The 20,574-nt window shown below is 34.3% G+C and overlaps 2 protein-coding genes across 2 annotated transcripts; both read left to right on the forward strand.

The window, feature by feature from the left end:
- Positions 1–4,074: 4,074 nt before the first annotated feature.
- LOC126588692 (uncharacterized) lies at positions 4,075–5,065 on the forward strand. The gene has a single exon (XM_050253801.1). The coding sequence runs from the start codon at positions 4,182–4,184 to the stop codon at positions 4,956–4,958; it is 777 nt and encodes a 258-aa protein (XP_050109758.1). The 5' UTR covers positions 4,075–4,181; the 3' UTR covers positions 4,959–5,065.
- A 3,733-nt stretch (positions 5,066–8,798) lies between these two features.
- LOC126588693 (E3 ubiquitin-protein ligase At1g12760-like) lies at positions 8,799–12,864 on the forward strand (the record flags this gene model as incomplete). The annotated part of the gene is made up of 5 exons (XM_050253802.1): positions 8,799–8,836; positions 11,164–11,241; positions 11,329–11,461; positions 12,356–12,493; positions 12,691–12,864. Coding segments are annotated over 5 exons (561 nt in total), but the record flags the coding sequence as incomplete, so codon positions are not given.
- Positions 12,865–20,574: the final 7,710 nt, after the last annotated feature.

Below are 20,574 nucleotides of genomic sequence, written 5' to 3' on the forward strand. Positions count from 1 at the left end.
CTTGCATTAATCAAAGACGCGTTCGCGCCGCGACTTGTCTTTTTTGTAATTATAATTGTAATCCTTTTTTACTTTTAAAACAAGGGTATTTCTACTCCAAAGTCCAAACAAAACGGAAAGAATAGCGTTTGAACTCGAAACTCAATAAGTTAAAAAAAAATAAAAAATTTAACCATCGCCAGATCCATTAGTGATTCAATTTATTAAAATTTGCATGTTACTTAGTCTTATAGTTTAATAATATCTCTCTTCACTTGTAAGTGAGCGATTTTATATTCAAATCTCGTAGATGAAATTCAATACCAATTTGTTCTCTAACCAAATATATTTTTGTATTTGAAAAAAAAAGAAGATTTTTATCTTATTTAATGCTAAGTTACATTGCATGCAATTACATAGTATAATGTGGCCAAAAAAAAATGTAATAAGGGTAGCATCAGGAGCGTTTAGGCGTTAACTAGTAACTTAATACAATTAACCTTTTCATCTAAGTTCACTTCGACAATATCCTTCATAATTTGAGTCGATCACTTTTTAAGTTATCATGAAAGATTGATGTAGCAAAAATTCATTTAAACGAAATAACATTTAGCCCTCTAATGCCGACCTTATAAATCAAAGAACATAATGTTGTCGATAAACAATGAAAAGTTCACAATATGATTAGAGGGCTAACAACTTCCGAGTTGAGTGAATTTTCACTAAATTTACGAATTATGACATAAAATGAAAATTTTAGATTACGACAACTATTGTAAAGCGGTCTAAACAAATCGTTAGTGGAGTTGTATCAAAATTTTATTGCATGTTATCAAATGTCTTAATAGAAAGAGTGTTAGATTTCTAATCAGATATTGCACCATCGAAACTCTCTTCTTTTAAATTATTGCAATGGTGTAAAATCTTTTCCCCTCTCTTTTACAAATAATAAAAAATAGAAATAAGAACGTAGGTGGGAGCAGGCGAAACAAGCAACAAGGACGCGTGAGTGGTCGCGTGCATGGATGACACGCGCACGTTAGGATTAAATGGTATTTCACATATTTTATATTGGGTTTTGAGTTTTATAATTGTTGGTCATCATTGGAAGACTTTTTTTTTTTTTTTTTTTAGAGTACTTTGATATTTTTACACTAAAGAGAAGAAAAGTTCGGTTAAGCCATATAATAGGCAACCTAATTTAGTATCAAATTTATCATCCATGAGATTCAAATATAAAACCTTGCATTTCCAAATAAAAAAGAATATCATCGGACCATAATACTGAGAGACCATCATTGGATTTAATTATACACTATTGACTTCCTTTAATCACACATATGAAGGACAAGCACATGCCAAATATTATTTTAATCTCAGGGATGAAAATGAGGGCCAAGGCTTGAGGTCCGAATTCTAGTTTGGGCTCAACATCTAGGACTTGAGTTTAAGTCCCCCTTGGCCCATGTTTAAGGTCCGAATGGGCCCAATAGGATAGGGTTCTCATCCAAAATCAAATCCCGAACTTCAAGTTGGATTTATTTAGTCCAAACTCAGTTTTTTATCTTGTGAAAATTCTATGGTGTTGTTGAGTATTCTATATTTCGAAATTTTCAGCTTTGGTTAAAAATCTTATAGAATTTAAGTTTTGTGTTACATTGAAACTTGAATTATATAGATTTTGGTAAGTACAGTCACTCGCTCGTACATGAGTAAAACATTCTTCTTTTTTTTTTCTTTTCGGTTTTCAGTTTTTTGAACCTACCCCTACATACATTAAGCATATGAATGGTTGGGAGTGAGTGTCAGCTATGAGCCTTTGAACCTTTGAACCTTTGGTCTTTGAATTCAATTCATATCCCCAACAGGCCCTAGCATTGCACATAGGCTACACTCTAGCCCAATGTATTGACACAGAACCTCCCCTAGGCACCCCTACATAAACATCCATCAAATAAAGTCCAAGTCATTGAATTTTGCTTGAAAACATCGCGTCCGAAGTCCATACTACGGCTCCAATTAGCTAGGCCATCAAGCATATGTATATATGCTTTAGCTTGCACTCCCTCATCTGTTTTGTGCTAAATTGTCTGCTAAGAGAACAATTTTTTTCACACAAACATATATATACTTGTATATAGAAGTGGCAAATCAACTTATTGGGTTGTTAAACGATATGCAAACTTTTCGTCCGCCTAAACAATCTTATTTAATATTGTATATAGAGGTGGCAAATCAACTTATTGGGTTGTTAAATAATACCACTAGACTATAATCCAACTCAACTAATTTTAGATGTGTAGTTTCTTTCATCCCTACTCTTTGAAAGAAGTTGAGGTTCCATCATAAAAGCAGTTGACAGTATGGAAAGTAACTCAATTACTTATAAGTACATGCAAGTTCCCTCATTCCTCCGATGTGGGATTGATACTATTAACACGTCCCCTCACGTGTGGTGAAACTTTTAAGCTTAGCACATAAACGACACAAATTGGAACGTGGAGCACACGTGGCCGTTGAGCTTCACAAACCGAACAACTTGCTTTGATACCATAAAAGAAGTATATTAATTAGCAACCTCTTTTAAAATTCTTGATTTTGCTCTTACCTCTATCTATCATAACTATACTTGTATACATGTTTATGTTTGTGTGTAACTATGCTTGCATGGATAGACATACACACGAACAAGTATTATGTCACATTAAAACAAACCAAACCTTCAATTTATGATAATCTTAACTCATTTTTTCACGCTTTCTCGTTACTTCGGCTAACTCAAACTCAGCAAGGAAGACCATGGACCTACCACACAGCATAATTAGAGTATCATCCAAGGAAGTGTATAACTTAATCGACATTGTTTTGTGTTTGTGTGTTGTGTGAGTGTGGTGGGTGGAAAGAGGACTGACTAAATCTGGCTGACCTGCGGTCCCCAATAGCATGATCAGCTGAAATGGACCCATGGGGTCTCCACAAGAAACCCTAATAGGAGACCACAGAATTTTCTAAGAGCCACTTGTCTCCATGTTTTGTGAGTAATCAAAGTGTTTGATCAAATATTATAAAAACTTGCGCTCCCTTTGTGAGAGGAAGGGTACTTCGTTTCCACAACAGCAAGGAAGCTTCACGCCATTGTGTTGCTGATTCCATCATTGCTTGGTTTTGTAAAAGCTCAGACAACCCAATATGCTTGTTATTATGTCTCCTGATCACAACTCTCCCTTTCTGCTTTCAGATGTGGGAGGAGTATTTTTGGGGGGCTGCACCAAATTTTAACAAAAACAAAAACAAAAGCTAGTGGACAAAAGATTAAAAGGATCCACTGGATTATGAATAAACAAACAAGGGTTTGAGAGTATTTATTACTGTACTTCAAAGATTTTATATGATCTTATGCCAAAATACAAGATCATCAAAGGATTTCAATCCACACACCTCTTGATTAAATATATAGACAAGTTACTTCTCAGCGTTCCATTTATCATTACGTTTTAACTTAGTTTAAATCTTAATTTGTATGTAAATAATAATGTTACATGTATCACATTTGCTGATCACAAATTATAGATAGTGAAAACCATATGAATTCCACTTGCCAGTCAATGAATATAATATTAAAAATAATTTAGGTAAACCTATTTTCTCTTTATGCACTCTTCTCTTTATTTTTGTCTCTTGATTCTCTTTTGATTTATTCAATCCAACTGTTAAAAAGAAGATATAAGTGAAAAAACATTTATGTGTATTTGATACCTTATGTCAATGTAGTAATTTAGGTTACCATGCTCATATACAAGGACATGATAGCCATTTATGAATTGATTTATGCTTGGATTACAATTTATCATGGTTAGACTACCAATGTTTTGGTCACTTGGACTAAATGTGGGGCATTCTACAATGTGGGTTTTGTTTGACTAAAAAGTGTTAAGCCTCACAACATTTATGATTTCCTTTGGAGTATCCCACACTATGAGAGTGAGTGTTATGGCAACCCCACCCTAGTATTGAATTTAACATTTTGAGTTGGCCAGTAGGATTTCATGATTCACACCACCACAAGTCTATCCATCTCACCCAATAGAGGGTTAAGATCACTCCATGTGTCTCACCCATATCAAAAGAAATCCCAAATTCCCTCACTTGTTTCCCTACCCCTCCATTAAAAACCCTCTTATAAATATACATACCTATACCCCATGCAAATACACCAGCCTCCCCCTCAAAAAAACCAACCATCCATGGAAAATCGAAGAAAAAATAGCTCCTCCGGCGACACATTCTCCTTCCCTAGCACTCCAGTCCACGACCAAGACTCCGACTTCGAGTTTGGGTGCATCACCCCGGACTCAGCCTCCAGCACCGATCCCTGCAAAGACTCACCCGCAGACCATTTGTTCCTCAATGGGAGGCTCTTGCCACATGCCTTCCCATTTCAACCTATTAGCAACGGCTTTATGGTTGTTGATAATAGTTCTCGCAGAACAAGCCGGACAAGCAGCATTAGCAGCAAGGACTCTCTCATGTCGTCGAGAAGCAATAGCACCAACAGTAGGAGTAGCAGTTGTAGCAGCAGTGCTAGGACAAGCTCAAGTGATAACTCTGAGAGGAAGTTGGTGTATCACTCCAAATTATCATCCGATAGACAAAAGGGCAACAAACCTAATAACAATATTTCAAGTCATCAAGTTTATGGGAATTCTCAGAGGTGGCAATTCATAACGGCCGTGCCCATGCCAGCTTCTTTAAGCCGTGATAATTCGCGGAAGAAAGTGATAAAAGTGGATCAGCTTGAAAGGAAAGAGAAATCCGTTAAAGCGAAGAATAAAAGGCAGGTGAAGACGGTGGTGTCCCGGCGGAGATTCTTATTTGGCCGGAGGTTTTTCCGGTGGCTTGTTTCGACGTGCAAAAAGTGTCACGCAATGGAGCCATCCAAGAAAAGTACTAATGATAATGTAATTTCATCTGGAAATTAGCTAAAGTGAATTGTGAAGTTACATTAATTGATGATTTTTATATGTTAATTTACTGAGTTTTGTAATTTTTTTATGATCAATATGAGGTCAGGATTTTGAAGTTTGTTTATAGATGTGTCAGGTTTTGAAAGAATAGAATTGGCTTTAGCTTTAGCTTTGGCTTTTGATTGCTTTGAACTTTGAAGAAAAGCAAAAGGTAATTATATATGCTGGGAACGTAAACTAGAAAAAGAAAACTTGGCGCTTGTTCATAATGATTCTTCACAATATGCGTTTAATAACATTGCAGAGCAAACGTTAATCTTAAGTTGAAGTTGTTATCCTAATCAGATATATCTAAAAAGCAATGGCTTCAACAACTCAAGTTTGAGCTCATTCATTCCATAGTTGTAAGAGGTCATAATCTTATTTCTTTTGACATTGTCGATAGTCGTTGTCATTGTCTGAAATGTAATGCAATTTGGGTAAACTCGTTAACTCTTGCTCTTGTTCTTGTGTTGTTTTTCTTTTATTTCCGACTTGAATTAGTATTTGTTCGATTATAAAGACACGACTAAAAATTTAAGTCAGCAAAGTCAATTATAGCCTAGTATTGAATGTATCCAAATCAAACGTCAAATCACGTAATCTACATTTAAAAACATATTTTCCCTAGCATTTTCTACTACATCTGACTTTTTTTGTTAGGATCGATGATCAATAAGCTTCAACTGGCTTTGCTAACTTGAATTTTAGTTGTTACGTTAGATCATTGGCTACAAATTTATCAGAAATTTCTAACACATGATTGTAGTTAGCTTATCAAATGAATTAAATTTGATTGAACATACAAGTTAAATCAAATAATTATTATAACTTTTTTTATAGGAGGAATTGAATTATGGACTATTCTAATCATAACTCGTTACTCTTCTCTCATCACTTGTTCGAAATCCTTTTAAAGCATAAATTATGGGATTTGTTGCCAAAATGGTCCATAAGATTAGTACAACTCCTTATTTTGGTCTCTAACACTGAAAATCGATAGAAGTGGTCCCTAAGTTTGTCTACCGTAAATCTTTTGGTCATTCCATAAAATATCTAACATTATCCTCGTTAAATTGTTATGTAAATGACTACATGACCACAAATTTAAGTGTGTTTTTTTGTCAAACAAACCCCTCCACTTAACAAGGATAGTAACAGATTTTTCACGTAATGACCAAAATAATTTACGATGGACAAACTCGAGGACCACTTCTATCAATTTTTATTGTAACAGACCATGGAGACTTATGCCAATTTCATGTTGGAAAAATTGAGGTCTAATTGCTATCTTAAATCACATGAAAAATCAAGAAATAATTCATGCACTTGTATATCAAAGTAATGCATGCACATGAGTAATCAATGTTAAATGAACATGATATAATGGATTAGAAAAACCTAAAAAATACGGTCGAGGCAAGTGTTGGACACTTTGTCCTTAAGACAAGTATACGCTTCACTAAGGTACTCAAGGGTTGGACACTTTGTCCTTAAGGCAAACATCATCATGTCTAATACATTTTTTTTTGCTTCAAATATCCCATGTTTTAATGTCTAGTCTTTTCATTTCCAAAGACAAATGTTTTGACTTAAAACGTCACTTTTATTGTCACAACAGAATGTTAAATTGATTTCTTTATGAATAATCATGAGCCGGGGAAAACTCACTTCGCAATGACATATCATATATCACACTGACCTTTGGATAGTCATGTCTCACTAGTACAAAAACATGTTTGTGCAAATGGTCTTTGCGCGACGCAAGCCTTCGTCACGCAAAGTGTTGTCGCGCAAAGGCCATTTGCGCGATGTTTTGTGCGTCGCACAAAATTTTGGCGCTGAACTATCCCACTTTGTGCGATGTAATTGAACCTGCGTCGTGCAAAGCTGTTTTGCGCAACGTATGTGGCGTTGCGCAAAGTCGACGACTTTTTTTTTCTAAAATAACCACACACAAAGGCCTTTTTCTTCACATTCAACCTCTCTCTTTTAGACTTTCCATCTCTTTCAACCCTCACCATCATCACCTTCAGGTATTGTATTTATTTGATTAATTAATTAACTATTTATTGATTACATTTATGTTTGGATTTTTTTTTTTTTTTTTGTGTATTTATGTTTTTCTTTAATTATCTTTGTCAATGCTTATTTTTAACAAGTTGAGTTTTGGTTTTGAACAATTGAATGAGTAGAATGAATGACTAGGAGTATGAAGGATTTTGATAGGTTTAGGGAAACAAAAGCTAAGAAACTGCAAACTGCTCAGTTAACTTGATCTAATTTAGGGATAGATTGATGTGTAGAATGTTAGAGATTTAGAGAAGAAACCAGTTTACAGCTTTGTCAAACCACTATTCTATTACGTGGTTAGTAATCATTTTAGTATGTGCACCTACGTCGCGCAAAGTGTTTTTTTTTTTGTTTTTTTTTTCCTTTTGCTTTTCTTTTGGGGTTTTTGCATTGCCTTTTTCTTTTATGGTATCTACTTGTGTAAATGTTTTAAATTGACGATCGAATTAGTTCCTTGTATTCATATATGATCCAAGAGTGTAGTTATAAAAAATCATCACAATCGGAGTTAAAATAACCGTTAAATTGTGATTTTTTCGTTTATAACCGTCAAAAAATTTTGTCCTGTTACTTGATCTTTGAAGGTTTGTTGTTTGCCATTTTTTGCGTATGCGATCTCGAAGCATATACAAACAAGTTTGATGGCTGGATCGTTGAAACTAGTTTCGTACAATGCGTATCCCATTAAAACGATAGATTCCCTAATCATTTTAGGTGTAGTTTCTACCCTTTACGATTTAGAATACGTGGTCTCATCATATAGGTCCTTAAACAATAATTTTAAGGCAGGAGTGGAAGGGGTAAACAAGAAGTTAAAATTGTGGAACTTCGAAAAAAACAAAAACAAAAAAAACACTTTGCGCGACCCAGGTCCACATGCGTCGCGCAAAGTGTTTTTTTTTGTTTTTGTTTTTTTGTTTTTTTGTTTTTTCCTTTTGCTTTTCTTTTGGGGTTCTTGCATTGCCTTTTTCTTTTGTCGTATCTACGCGTGTAAATGTTTTAAATTGACGATCGAATTAGTTCCTTGTATTCATATAGGATCCAAGAGTGTAGCTGTAAAAAATCATCACAATCAGAGTTAAAATAACCGTTAAATCGTGATTTTTTCGTTTATAATCGTCGAAAAGTTTTGCCCCGTTACTTGATCTCTGAAGGTCTGTTGTTTGCCATTTTTTGCGTATGCGATCTCGAAGCATATACAAACAAGTTTGATGGTTGGATTGTTGAAACTAGTTTTGTACAATGCGTATCCCATTAAAAGGATAGATTCCCTAATCATTTTAGGTGTAGTCTCTACCCTTTACGATTTAGAATACGTGGTCTCATCATATAGGTCCTTAAACAATAATTTTAAGGCAAGAGTGGAAGGGGTAAACAAGAAGTTAAAACTGTGAAACTTAGAAAGAAAAAAAACACTTTGCGCGACAAAGGTCCACATGCGTTGCGCAAAGTGTTTTTTGTTTTGTTTTTGTTTTTCTTGTTTTTTTTCCTTTTGCTTTTCTTTTGGGGTTCTTGAATTGCCTTTTTCTTTGTGGTATCTACTTGTGTAAATGTTTTAAATTGACGATCGAATTAGTTCCTTGTATTCATATAGGATCCAAGAGTGTAGCTGTAAAAAATCATCACAATCGGAGTTAAAATAACCGTTAAATCGTGATTTTTTCGTTTATAACCGTTGAAAAGTTTTGTCACATTAATTGATCTCTGAAGGTCTGTTTTTTGCCATTTTTGGCGTATGCGATCTCGAAGCATATACAAACAAGTTTGACAGTTGGATCGTTGAAACTAGTTTTGTACAATGCGTATCCCATTAAAACGATAGATTCCCTAACACTTATATTTTATTTATACTTTCATCAAGTATAACATAAGATTTTGTGGTATCCACTTGTGTAAATGTTTTAAAGTGACGATCGGATCAGTTCCTTGTATTCCTATGGGATCCAGGAGTGTAGCTGTAAAAAATTGGAAAAATCGGAGTTAAAGTAATCGTTAAATTATGATTTTTTTCATTTATAACTGTTGAAACGTTTTGTCCCGTTACTTGATCTCTGAAGATTTTTTTTTTGCCATTTTTGGTGTATGTGATCTCGAAACATATACAAATAAGTTTGATGGTTGGATCGTTGAAACTAGTTTTGTACAATGCGTATCCTATTAAAACGATAGATTCCCTAACACTTGTATTTTATTTATACTTTCATCAAGTATAACATAAGATTTTGTGGTATCCACTTGTGTAAATATTTTAAATTGATGATCGGATCGGTTCCTTGTATTCATATAGGATCCAGGAGTGTAGTTGTAAAAAATCATCAAAATCGGAGTTAAAATAACCGTTAAATCGTGATTTTTCATTTATAACCGTTGAAAAGTTTTGTCCCTTTACTTGATATCTGAATGTTTTTTTTTGCGATTTTTTGTGTATGTGATCTTGAGGCATATACAAACAACTTTGACGGTTGGATCGTTGAAATTAGTTTCATACAATGCGTACCCCATCAAAATAATAAATTCACTAACACTTAGTTTATTTATATTTTCATTAAGTATAACGTAAGATTTTGTGGTATCCACTAGTATAAATGTTTTAAATTAACGATCAAATTAGTTCATTGTATTCATATAGGATCAAGGAGTGTAGTGGTAAAAAATCATCAAAATCGGAGTTAAAACTACCATTAAATCTTGATTTTTCGTTTATAACCGTCGAAAAGTTTTGTCCCGTTACTTTATCTCTGAATGATTGTTTTTTACGATTTTTGGCATATGCAATCTCGAAGTATTTACAAACAAGTTTAACGGTTGGATCGTTGAAATTATTTTCGTACAATGCGTATCCCATCAAAACAATAGATTCACTAACACTTAGAGTTTATTTATACTTTCATTAAGTATAACATAAGATTTTTATGGTATCTAGTAGTGTAAATATTTTAAACTGATGATCGAATTAGTTCATTGTATTCATATAGGAACAAGGAGTGTAGTTGTAAAAAAACATCAAAATCGGAGTTAAAACTACCGTTAAATCGTGATTTTTTGTTTATAACCGTCAAAAAGTTTTGTCCTGTTACTTCATCTTTGAATATTTGTTTTTTGCGATTTTTGGCGTATGCGATTTCGAAGTATATACAAGCAAGTTTGACGGTTGGATCGTTGAAATTACTTTCGTACAATGTGTATCCCATCAAGTTCAATGTTATATATATACATTAAGTAGACTTAAATTTATTTATTTTGTACGTATAACATTTAAGAAATTGAATGATATGTATATTTATTAAGTAGCTTTAAATTTATTGTTGTAGTTCGGATCGGATTTTTGTAGGTTTAATGTAAAAAATAAATAAATGTAAAAAGAATAAAGTCACATTTCAGTAAATTTTATAACATTTTTTTTAAATACCTTGCTCGACGTCATGATATGATCGTTGCGCAAAAACACTTTGCGCGACGTCCAAATGTATATCTTCGTCGCACGATTCCTGATAATTTTGGCGGTGCTATTGTTAAAAATGGGCGCCTTTTTAAAATTTTCCCAACTCTAGACAAAATTTTCCCACACCCGAACTCTCTCTCACTTGGTCTCTGTCTTCCCTCTCTCTCATCTCGCCCTCTCTCTCCCTCTCTCTCCCACCCTCCTCATCCTTCATCCTCATCCTCTCCTCATTCTCTCTGGTAGCCTTCCTCCTCATCTTCTTTATTTTGAACTCATACCTCTCTTTCCTCTTCGCAAGCTCGAACCCCAAATCTTGAACCCGGACCTCTCTTTCCTCTTCCCATTCTCGAATCCAACCACCACCACTACTCTGTCGGTTGTCTCTCTCCCTCTTGTTCTAAACAACGGGCAGCCACCACCCCTTCGTCATGCTCGGAGGCTCTCCTTGAAAGTAAGTCTAATTACAAATTATGAAATTGTGAAATTAAGGAATTTGATTGTGAATTGAGATGAATTTTAGAATTTAGAGTTTTAATTTGGGATAAATTACTAGGGCATGGGATGTATTTCAGGGTTTAAAATTTTGTGAATGGGAATTAGGGTTTTAATTTTGAAATGGGGATTGAATCAGGGTTTTTATTCGTTTTAAAAATCTCATCCCTTCAACTTCTGGTGGATCATTGGGTTCTATTGGGTATCAGCAGGTGGTCAATCTTTAGCACGCGCCTCCCCTCAGCTTTACTGGTTTTTGCTCTCTATCTCTTTCTATCATCGATTTATTTGAAAATCAAGGATAAACTCCTAACTATGGCAATGTGGCTTTGTCTGCAGGTTATGTATTATTTTCCTGGGTTTTGATGTGTTTTTTGTCGTTTTCTGTGTTGCACTAGCATGTATGATTGGTATCGCAGTTTGTTGCTGTCTTCCGTGCATTTTTGCACTTTTATATGCTGTCACAGATCAGGTAGTTCTCATCCCCAGTAATCTCTATTTTTTGTGTGTGGGGGTGTGCTGGTTTTCATGTCCATAACTATCAGTGTCTTCTATCATTATCATTCTGTAGGTTCGGTGAATATTGATGTATTACTGGTTGAAAAATGAAACCGAAAACTGACAAGTTCTATATGTTTCTACAATAGCAAACTTTATTTACCAGTTATTTGACAATAACAAAAATTAGTCAAATCTTGTTAGTTTGAATGGAAATATCAATGTATCAAGATTTTCAGTAGGAGGATTTGGACTCTAAAATGGAACTCAACTAAGATGGGCTTGATTCCGGTTTAGCATAACTTTATCTGGGGTGGGTTGGCAAGTGATGTTTTGTATAGAAGTTTGTTGATAGCCTTCATGAGCTCAACTAAACGGGCGAGTTCCCGTGTTGGTAAAATAAGTTACACTAAATTAAACCGTACCCTTCTCCCATTCACTGCTAAACTTTCATCTCCTCATAAATATCTGGTATATCCTCTCAAATTTGATAGTATTGATAGATAGTTGAATTACATGGTTCTATTTCTATTGATAAAAGAGGGTTGGAAAAATTGATGTATAGTAGTTTCCCTTGGAGCACTTCGGGATGAAAGATTTATTATTGTTATACTAATTCGTTTCATTTAATTTGTTCTGGCTCTCTTTTAGTTGCATCAAACTTAATGGGCTTGACAAAAAAAATTTGATGGGACAGTGCTTGATGTTTTGTTGTTGTAACTAAAACTTGGAAGTGTTGTTTACTCTTATCAATTTGCCTCCTCATTGTTTATAAATTTAATGGAGTGTAGTTGGAAGAATTATATAGAATATTGATGCCTTATTTACTCGTTCCCTTGTATATTTGTCTGACCTGTTATTGAAACAGGATGGAGCATCTAAGGAAGACATCGAACAACTTTCAAAATTTAGATTCAGAAAAGTTGCCAATGAGAAAGTTGCCGATGATGTACAAGGTGGTGGAACAGATTCACCCATCGAACATGTTCTTTCTCAGGAGGATGCGGTAAGTGGCTCTTGACTTTTGGTTCATACTCTTCTTTACTCTCTTGAGTTCCGGTAGTTAAGGAGGAACGTTTTCTAATTGACCGGTTATATAATCGGATTTGTTTTGTATTCAAATGCAATGTGTGGACTAAAGAAATCTTTAGAGCAGTCAAGAGATTCTTGTTACATTTGAATGATGATCATTGTGATTTACAGGAGTGTTGCATCTGCCTTTCTTGTTATGATGATGGAGTGGAACTAAGGCAACTTCCTTGTGCCCACCATTTTCACTGTTCCTGCATCAACAAGTGGCTTTTTATCAACACTACATGTCCTCTCTACAAGTACAATATCTTGAAGAGTAGCAGCCAGAACCAAGGGGAAGTGTAGAATTCTTCTAAATGAAGACAAATGCCGGGCACGCTGCGGAATTACATAAAATTCTTGCTCAGGAACTTGAGTGTAATGTTATGCAAAGCTTGGCATTGGACGATACCAAGTAGCCTGATGTATCGATCCTAGGAGACTAGTTGTTGTAGTTTTTTCTTTTTTGTTTGCACATTTTGTATGTACATTTTCATATATTTTATAATTAAATACTTTTTCTTGATTTATTAATTATTGTTTAGAATTTAATTATAATATTTATAAAAAATTTAAATAAAAAATATTTTTGCCAAAAAAAAAAGAAAAAACAAAGGTTTGCGCGACGCACCAAGAAGATTACTTGTAGTTTTTTTCTTTTTTATTCGGACATAGACAATACATTTCCATATATATTTTATAATTAAATATTTTTCTTTGGTTAATTAATTATTGTTTAGAATTTAATTACAATATTATTAAAAATTAAGAAAATAATATTTTTGACAAAAAACCAAAAATCCACTTTGCGCAACTCAGGCTACGTCGCGCAAAGTCGCGCGACGAAGGGTTACATGCGTTGCGCAAAGCCTTCTGTCACTGCCTTGCTACGACGGTTTGCGCGACGAAGGTGCGTTGGGCAAAATTTTGCGCGACGTTTTTTGACTTTGCGCTACGAAGGACCTGCGTCGTGCAAAGCGTTTTTTTTACTAGTGTCTGTTCATTTGTTTAAAACAAGAAAGGTTGTGTTCTTAAATCACAATAATTTGTAGAGCAACGAAAACCCGAAGGATCACATCCTCATCGCCACATTATCTTTATACCGGTTCATGAGGAAATGACAACATTCAGTGATTACCCACTGGGTTGGCAGCCAACCTTTCATTGCAATGCAACCGATGTACATAGCACAACCATTCAAACAGCCAAATGTAATAACATCATATGTATAAATCTCAAAGCAATATCCGAGATCGAACAACAGACATGAATACAAGGCCTTTACTGTAAATGCAGTCATACCAACGGTAGCTCATAACATTTAACATAATATTCAGTGCCAAAGATAAGTATCTTATGCGAAATGCAAGGTAAATCTACCTAGTCTACAAAACGCATCCTTTCAGAAGATAGGTTTTCCCTACATACCAATCTTAAAACCGTTACACACTTGAGACTACTAGAACAAAAGTTGTGAAACAAAACCTTTATCCTTTTGCATGCATATTTCATAGAATTGAAATTAATAAACTCATTGTCAACAAATACATGAATTTAATTAGTGTAATGTCAAGAAATAAAATGCATATATGCAAGTATATATGTTAGTATAACTTTTCTGTGCCATCATTACTCGCACAACAGAATAAAATCACAATTGATTTCAAAGCAGTGCATGATCAATTTTGTCGAGAAAATTAAAAACCACAAGCCAAATTATAATAGCATTAAACCAATAAATGTAACATCTCACATCGTCCAGGAGAGTGGATCATGTAAAGCTCATATGTATATTTCCATCTCTACCTAGCACGAGGCTTTTTGGAAGCTCACTGGCTTCGGGTTCCATCGGAACTCCGAAGTTAAGCGAGTTCGTTCGAGAGCAATCCCATGATGGGTGACCCACTGGGAAGTTCTCGTCTGAATTCTCAGAAACAAAACCGTGAGGACGTGGTCGGGACCCAAAAAGGACAATATCATGCTACGTTAGAGTCGAGCTCGTGATATGATGGGGGCTCATGCCAGGATGTAACAATAAACTTGTAAAGAATATTTGGTTCAATTAACTATAAGCAAACGAACAAAATAATGATGAAAGGTTACGAGTTGGCATCTTTTGAATCAAATTAACTTGCAATACATTTGGAAACAATTAACATATGTACTTTTTTTATGCAAAACTAGAAACCAAACCATTCTACCACGAAAAGGAAAATCCACGCATAAACATTCATGACAGAATATTGATCTTAAACAAACATAGCAACCATACCATAAACTTGTCTTAAGTTTGTTGGAAAAATTGGGGTCTAATTGCTATATTAAATCACATGAAAAATCAATAAATAATTCATGCACTTATATATCAAAGTAATGCATGCACATGAGTAACCAATGTTAAATGAACATGATATAATGGATTAAAAAAACCTAGAAAATATGGTCGAGACAAGTGTTGGACACTTTATCCTTAAGACAAGTTTACACCCACTACGGTGCTCATGGTTGATCTACACATGTCTTCCAAGATACAAAGACCACGTCCGTGTAATAGTAGCACTCCAAATCACAAGACTCCATGAACCACGATTGTGTTGAAAAACTTTCTCATATGAACTTAATGAGACTCTAATATTTAATGCACTATATGTATGTATGATGAAAAGTTATTAAATGATTATAGGGGCTTTCCTATTTATAAAATGTGAGATACCTCTTTAGAAAGCATGTGACTATTCATGAAGGGTCAAAAGTTACAACTCTTCATTTGAGTAGACACATTTTTCTACTAAAATGCTCCACTTCTAATTTCCATTCAATTAATAAATTTAATATAAAGGTCAATTGTTGAAGAGGGCAGGGGCACCACCCAAAACTGTTTATGCGATTGAAAATGCTTTAATCCAAGCCCCACTCATATGATTCAAAAGTCGAATTGGGTTTGGACTTGACCAAATCAAGTTGAACATGGTCTACATAGTTTAGTGTAAGGAGTTTTTGTTCGGACCCAGCAGAAATGCTCAGTTCACTCAGCAAAACATGGAAATATCCATTTTATCCCTTAAAAGTATTTTGAAAACTAGAAAACTGAAAATAAATGACCATCGGTCTACTTAGTGTCACCGTCTAATAGTATTTCTCTCAACTTATAAATAGAATGTCTTAAGTTCGAGTTATGTGAATGAAAAATTCAATACCAAATTATGGTTGGTTAATTATGCGCCTTAACCTAATCTCTCACCCTTTAGCGTAAATACATTAATGTATAAAAAAAAAAATTGAACAAACACCCGACATTGTTGAATCACAATAATCTGACCTCCATCTATGTCGTCATTATAGTCTTGCCATTAGCATCGATGAGGGAGTTTCCAAAATGAGTCGAGGTCAATGTCAACGATTGGGTACAAATAAAAACTTTGTTTTTTCGTATTTGTAGTTAAGTAGATGATTTATTATCATTTAGTATTATGGTCTAATAATATTACTTTTTACTTATGAATAAGATGTCTTAGGTTGAAATCTCATAAATAACAAGTTCAATATCAATTTATTTATATGCCACATAGTATAAATATATTATTGTAACTATATTAAAAAAATGTAGATAGTCTTACTATAAGTTGTGTATTGTGGTTGTATTTTGGATCAACCATAAACCCATTTTGGACATGATGTAGTTGTACAAACCAATTCCATTGTGGCTAGATGTGGATGCAACCTTGCAGTAGTTGAAGGATGTGATTATGTTGATTTTTTTTCCTAGTACAAGCAATATACGGGAAAGAGAGACCAAAACTTGAACTAACGACCAACACTTCGATCGAAAAGGGGTTTTGCATGATATTCAGTACTATATAGGGAACAAACTGATACCATTTAAACCAAAGCATGCACTAACTATATAGATATACATGTATACTCAAATCCAAATTATTTAGGGAAATACCTAAAAATAGGACACTTTCTTAATTTTGGGACATAAATAGGACAAACCGGTCATACACAAGCCATGTACACCATGCACAAAACCGAAATTAGTAAAATACCCACATATAAATACTAAAATCATCAGCACATTGCATCACTTTTCTGATTTGGAAGAGAGGGAGAGAAAGCTCTATGAGCTTGGGGTTTCTAGGTTGAGCTCAGATTTCAAAGAGATGGAAGTCCAAGAGAGGTGAGAAGAGTGAGTTGGGTTTTGGATTGACCTCATACCTCTGATTTCAAACAAAAAGATGCGAGAGAGAGATGAGAGGAGTGAGCTAGGTTTTGTATCATATTTTCTGTTTTGGCCGAAAAGTTCCATTTTTTTCGGACGACTGAAGCTTTGGCAAGCATAATCTGGTAGGGTGTTTAGTTCCGAGTTTCTACATCAATGATTTATGGAATAAATGGGTTGTTGTAATATGAATTAATACTTAGAAGTTAAATTAGGGTTTGTGTTTCATGTTAGGGCCTATGGGTTGTGGAATAAAATTTACTTTTTGACGTGCTACAAAACTGGGATGGAACAATTTATGGTTCAAGTGTTCAATTACATAAATTTGTGAAAATTTTTTCCGTAATGTGCATGTGGTGTGCATGATTACAACTTAATATGAGAAGCGGGAATGTTCATAATGCACCTATGTTAGGCCTCGGAATTTAGCGAGTATGATCACAACCTAGTTGGCCTCAGCAAAAAACAAAATTAAGAAAAAACTTAGAGGATGTTAAGGGTCATACGTGTTCATGTTTTTCATGTGCACAGTTAAGCGGTAGTTGATATATGTAAAAGACTTTTCAAACTGCCACTATAACCTTATATACATAACAATTATGTTTTAATTGTATCCACTATACTAATAGATTGTCGTTCAAGTTTCTTATTAATTTGAAAACCAACTCGTTGCTCAATCTCCAGTTCTGTGCATATCATGTGCATGTACTGTTCATATAATGTGCAGATGGTGTGAATATAGTGTTTATGGTAGTGACGTCATGATGTCATTTTTCTAATTGCAAAGAGAGAGCTGTGAGTTCTAGATTTTTTTGTTGACTCAGATCTATGAGCATATCATGTGCATGTCACTGGAAATAGATGATTCTTCATGGGATTTCCAGAATCTAGGTTCATGTCAAAGATTTATAAACTACAAATCTCTAAGGTATTTCTAAAATCTAGACCCCCACATATCCCCCAACGCCGTTAATTGCACGATGCATGTCCACAACAAAATCGACTTCGTGGCACGTATTGATACAAATAACAAATTTGGGATTTTCTTCCAACTTAGAAGGAGAAGGCGTTCATCGGCAGAGGGGAGAGAGAGAGAGAGAGAGAGAGAGAGAGAGAGATTGCAGCAAAAAAAATGGTGTCTTTAGTTTTTCATAATGGATTTTCTTCAACATATGAAAATTTTTTGGACTGCATATTGGTTTTGACCTAGATGGGTTTTGAATGGGATTTCGAATTTGGGGAAGAAGATGATGATTTGAGGAAGAAATCCCAAATCTGCAACTATAAGCACATAAATGTGTTCATTTCCCAAAATGGCCAATCAGCAAACACAAACAATCTCCAAATAAATCAAATCTTCCAACTGGGTTTTCAAATTTGGGGAAGAAGACGATGATTTGAGGAAGAAATCCCCAATCTACAATTGCAAGCATAGAAATGTGTTCATTTCCCAAAAGAGTCAATCAACAAACACAAACAATCTCTAAATAAATCAAATCTTCCAACTTGGCTTTCCATTATCTTTCACTAATCTAAGAACGTCCAATAACTACTAATTTTAGAGAGAGGGAGAGAGAGAGAGAGAGTAGAGAGAGAAAAAATTAAAAGATTGGAGGAAATAATCCATTTATATACCAGGGCAATTTGGTCATTTTAAGGTGTAGAAAAAATTGTATTTTTGTTCGATTGTTGTGCATTTCGTGTGCATATTAAAAAAATCATCTTTCTGTCCCAAAATTAATAAAAGGTCTTATTTTTTTATATTTCCCAATTATTTAAGCATCTGTACAAATAAGTTGTGAATCACAGTGGATAGGTAAATCGACCTATATCAGAACAATTCACTCAACCAAGTCAAGGCTGTCATCTCATCAGTTTCTGGGTTGCTTCCCTTCTAAATTTCGTTTTCTTATCATATAGTTGAAACACTGATCTCACTGATTCTTCCTGTTCATTGCTAGGATGAGAAACTGAAACTAAGAACACACTCTATTACTCGAAGGCATAGAGGAAGGTTAACGGAAAAGGGGACGGAGGAAAACTCTGCTATAAATTGTTCCCGCAAATTCATTTTAAGAAAACGTACATTTGCTAGATTACTCTTACGTAGAAAAGTAATTTGTTTAATGGATGGAATTGATTTTTTAGTAAGAGTAAACTGCCGATTTGCCCCTTGAACTATCACCCAACTTTCGATTTGCCCCCTGAACTTTTTGATTGGAAAATTAAGGACTTAAACTAATTTTTTTGGCCGATTTCCCCCCTACCATTAGTTTTTCTTAGATTTCATCCAAATTAACGTTAACTCTTATCATGTGCAAACCACGTAACTCTCATTTGTGGACAAAAGCGTCATTTCACTAGACATTCAGACAGAAAAACTATAGAATCACACATATTTGCATAGGTTTATATTTTAGAAATCTAAGGTTTTCAATTATTTTAAAGAATGAAGCGACCGAACTACCTACACATGTTGTGCATATGCTTCAATTTAACAGAAATTTGGATGGAATGAATGAAAAATTAACAGCAGGGGGCAAATCGGCCAAAAAAATTAGTTTAAGTCCTTAATTTTCCAATTAAAAAGTTCAGGGGGCAAATCGAAAGTTGGGTAATAGTTCAGGGGGCAAATCGGCAGTTTACTCTTTTTAGTAATGTGTAGTCATGCCTTCATGTTTACATTCTATAACTAAACCAAGCCGGCTTTTACGCTATCAAATGTTTGTACATGTCTGATATTCATAGTTTCAACTATATCAAGTACAGCATCTGGTTGGAGTTGGTGATATGTACATATTTTCACCGTTCCAATTACAGACCAATTGATAAAGCTTATATACAACTATATAAGCTTAAGTGTACTGGTATTATATAAAGTGAGATATAGATTCAAATTCCCGCCTAGTGTCGGATAGGCGCTAGGCAGCTGACTACCGCTCCGATGAATCCTTATGCATTTGAAAATTAAGAAATGACACCTAGACATGTTTAGGCATCCATCTAGACACCTGCCTAGGTTGTGACTCTCACTTAGAACATCGTTAACTTTCTTTTTGCATTTTATCTTTTTCAAAAAAAATGTAAGAGACTTGTTAACTACGTGGATGAACAATCACTTATATCCTTATTCTCCATGTTTTCAGTATGTTCTAATACTTTATAATCTATATGTTGAACAACAAAAATAACAATTTTTGCTCAACACTATATGTCATTTTATTTTGTAATTTATGTATCCCAATACAATTAATTATTTTTTGAAGTATAAATAGGCATGTATGTGTTCATTTATTTTCCAAATATAAATATATTCAAAACGTTTCTTGTAACCACGTTATTTTAGATCAACCAAATGACTTGTTTTTTTTTTTTTTTTTTTTTTGGTCTAAGCAACCAAATGAATATTTGAATTGATTGATTCAATTAGTAATACCAAGTTATTTGACCAGGATTAGAGTGGGTGTCGTGCCCTTTTGTGATGGCTTGTACTTGTAAATAGGAGTTGATCATTATGGTAGTCAGTGAGTTCGAGCTATGCTTTTGTTTTATAATTTAGGTAAGGGAAATACAACAAACTTTATGGAAATTGATTTCACTAAATTTTGTGAATGCTATATTATATGTTGATCGTTTTGGTTGATCAGTCTGGTTGGATGCTTATTGGTTATCGATTATTGTGTTACCATTTGGAATATTGTTCGTTGGTGAAATAAGAAATGAAATCATTTGTGAATCATTCATGATGTGTCATGCGGTTGGAGCTTTCGGTGTTGAGAAATGAATTAAGGAAA

The sequence above is a fragment of the Malus sylvestris genome, chromosome 11 (assembly GCF_916048215.2).
Source record: "Malus sylvestris chromosome 11, drMalSylv7.2, whole genome shotgun sequence".
NCBI classification, from domain to species: domain Eukaryota; kingdom Viridiplantae; phylum Streptophyta; class Magnoliopsida; order Rosales; family Rosaceae; genus Malus; species Malus sylvestris.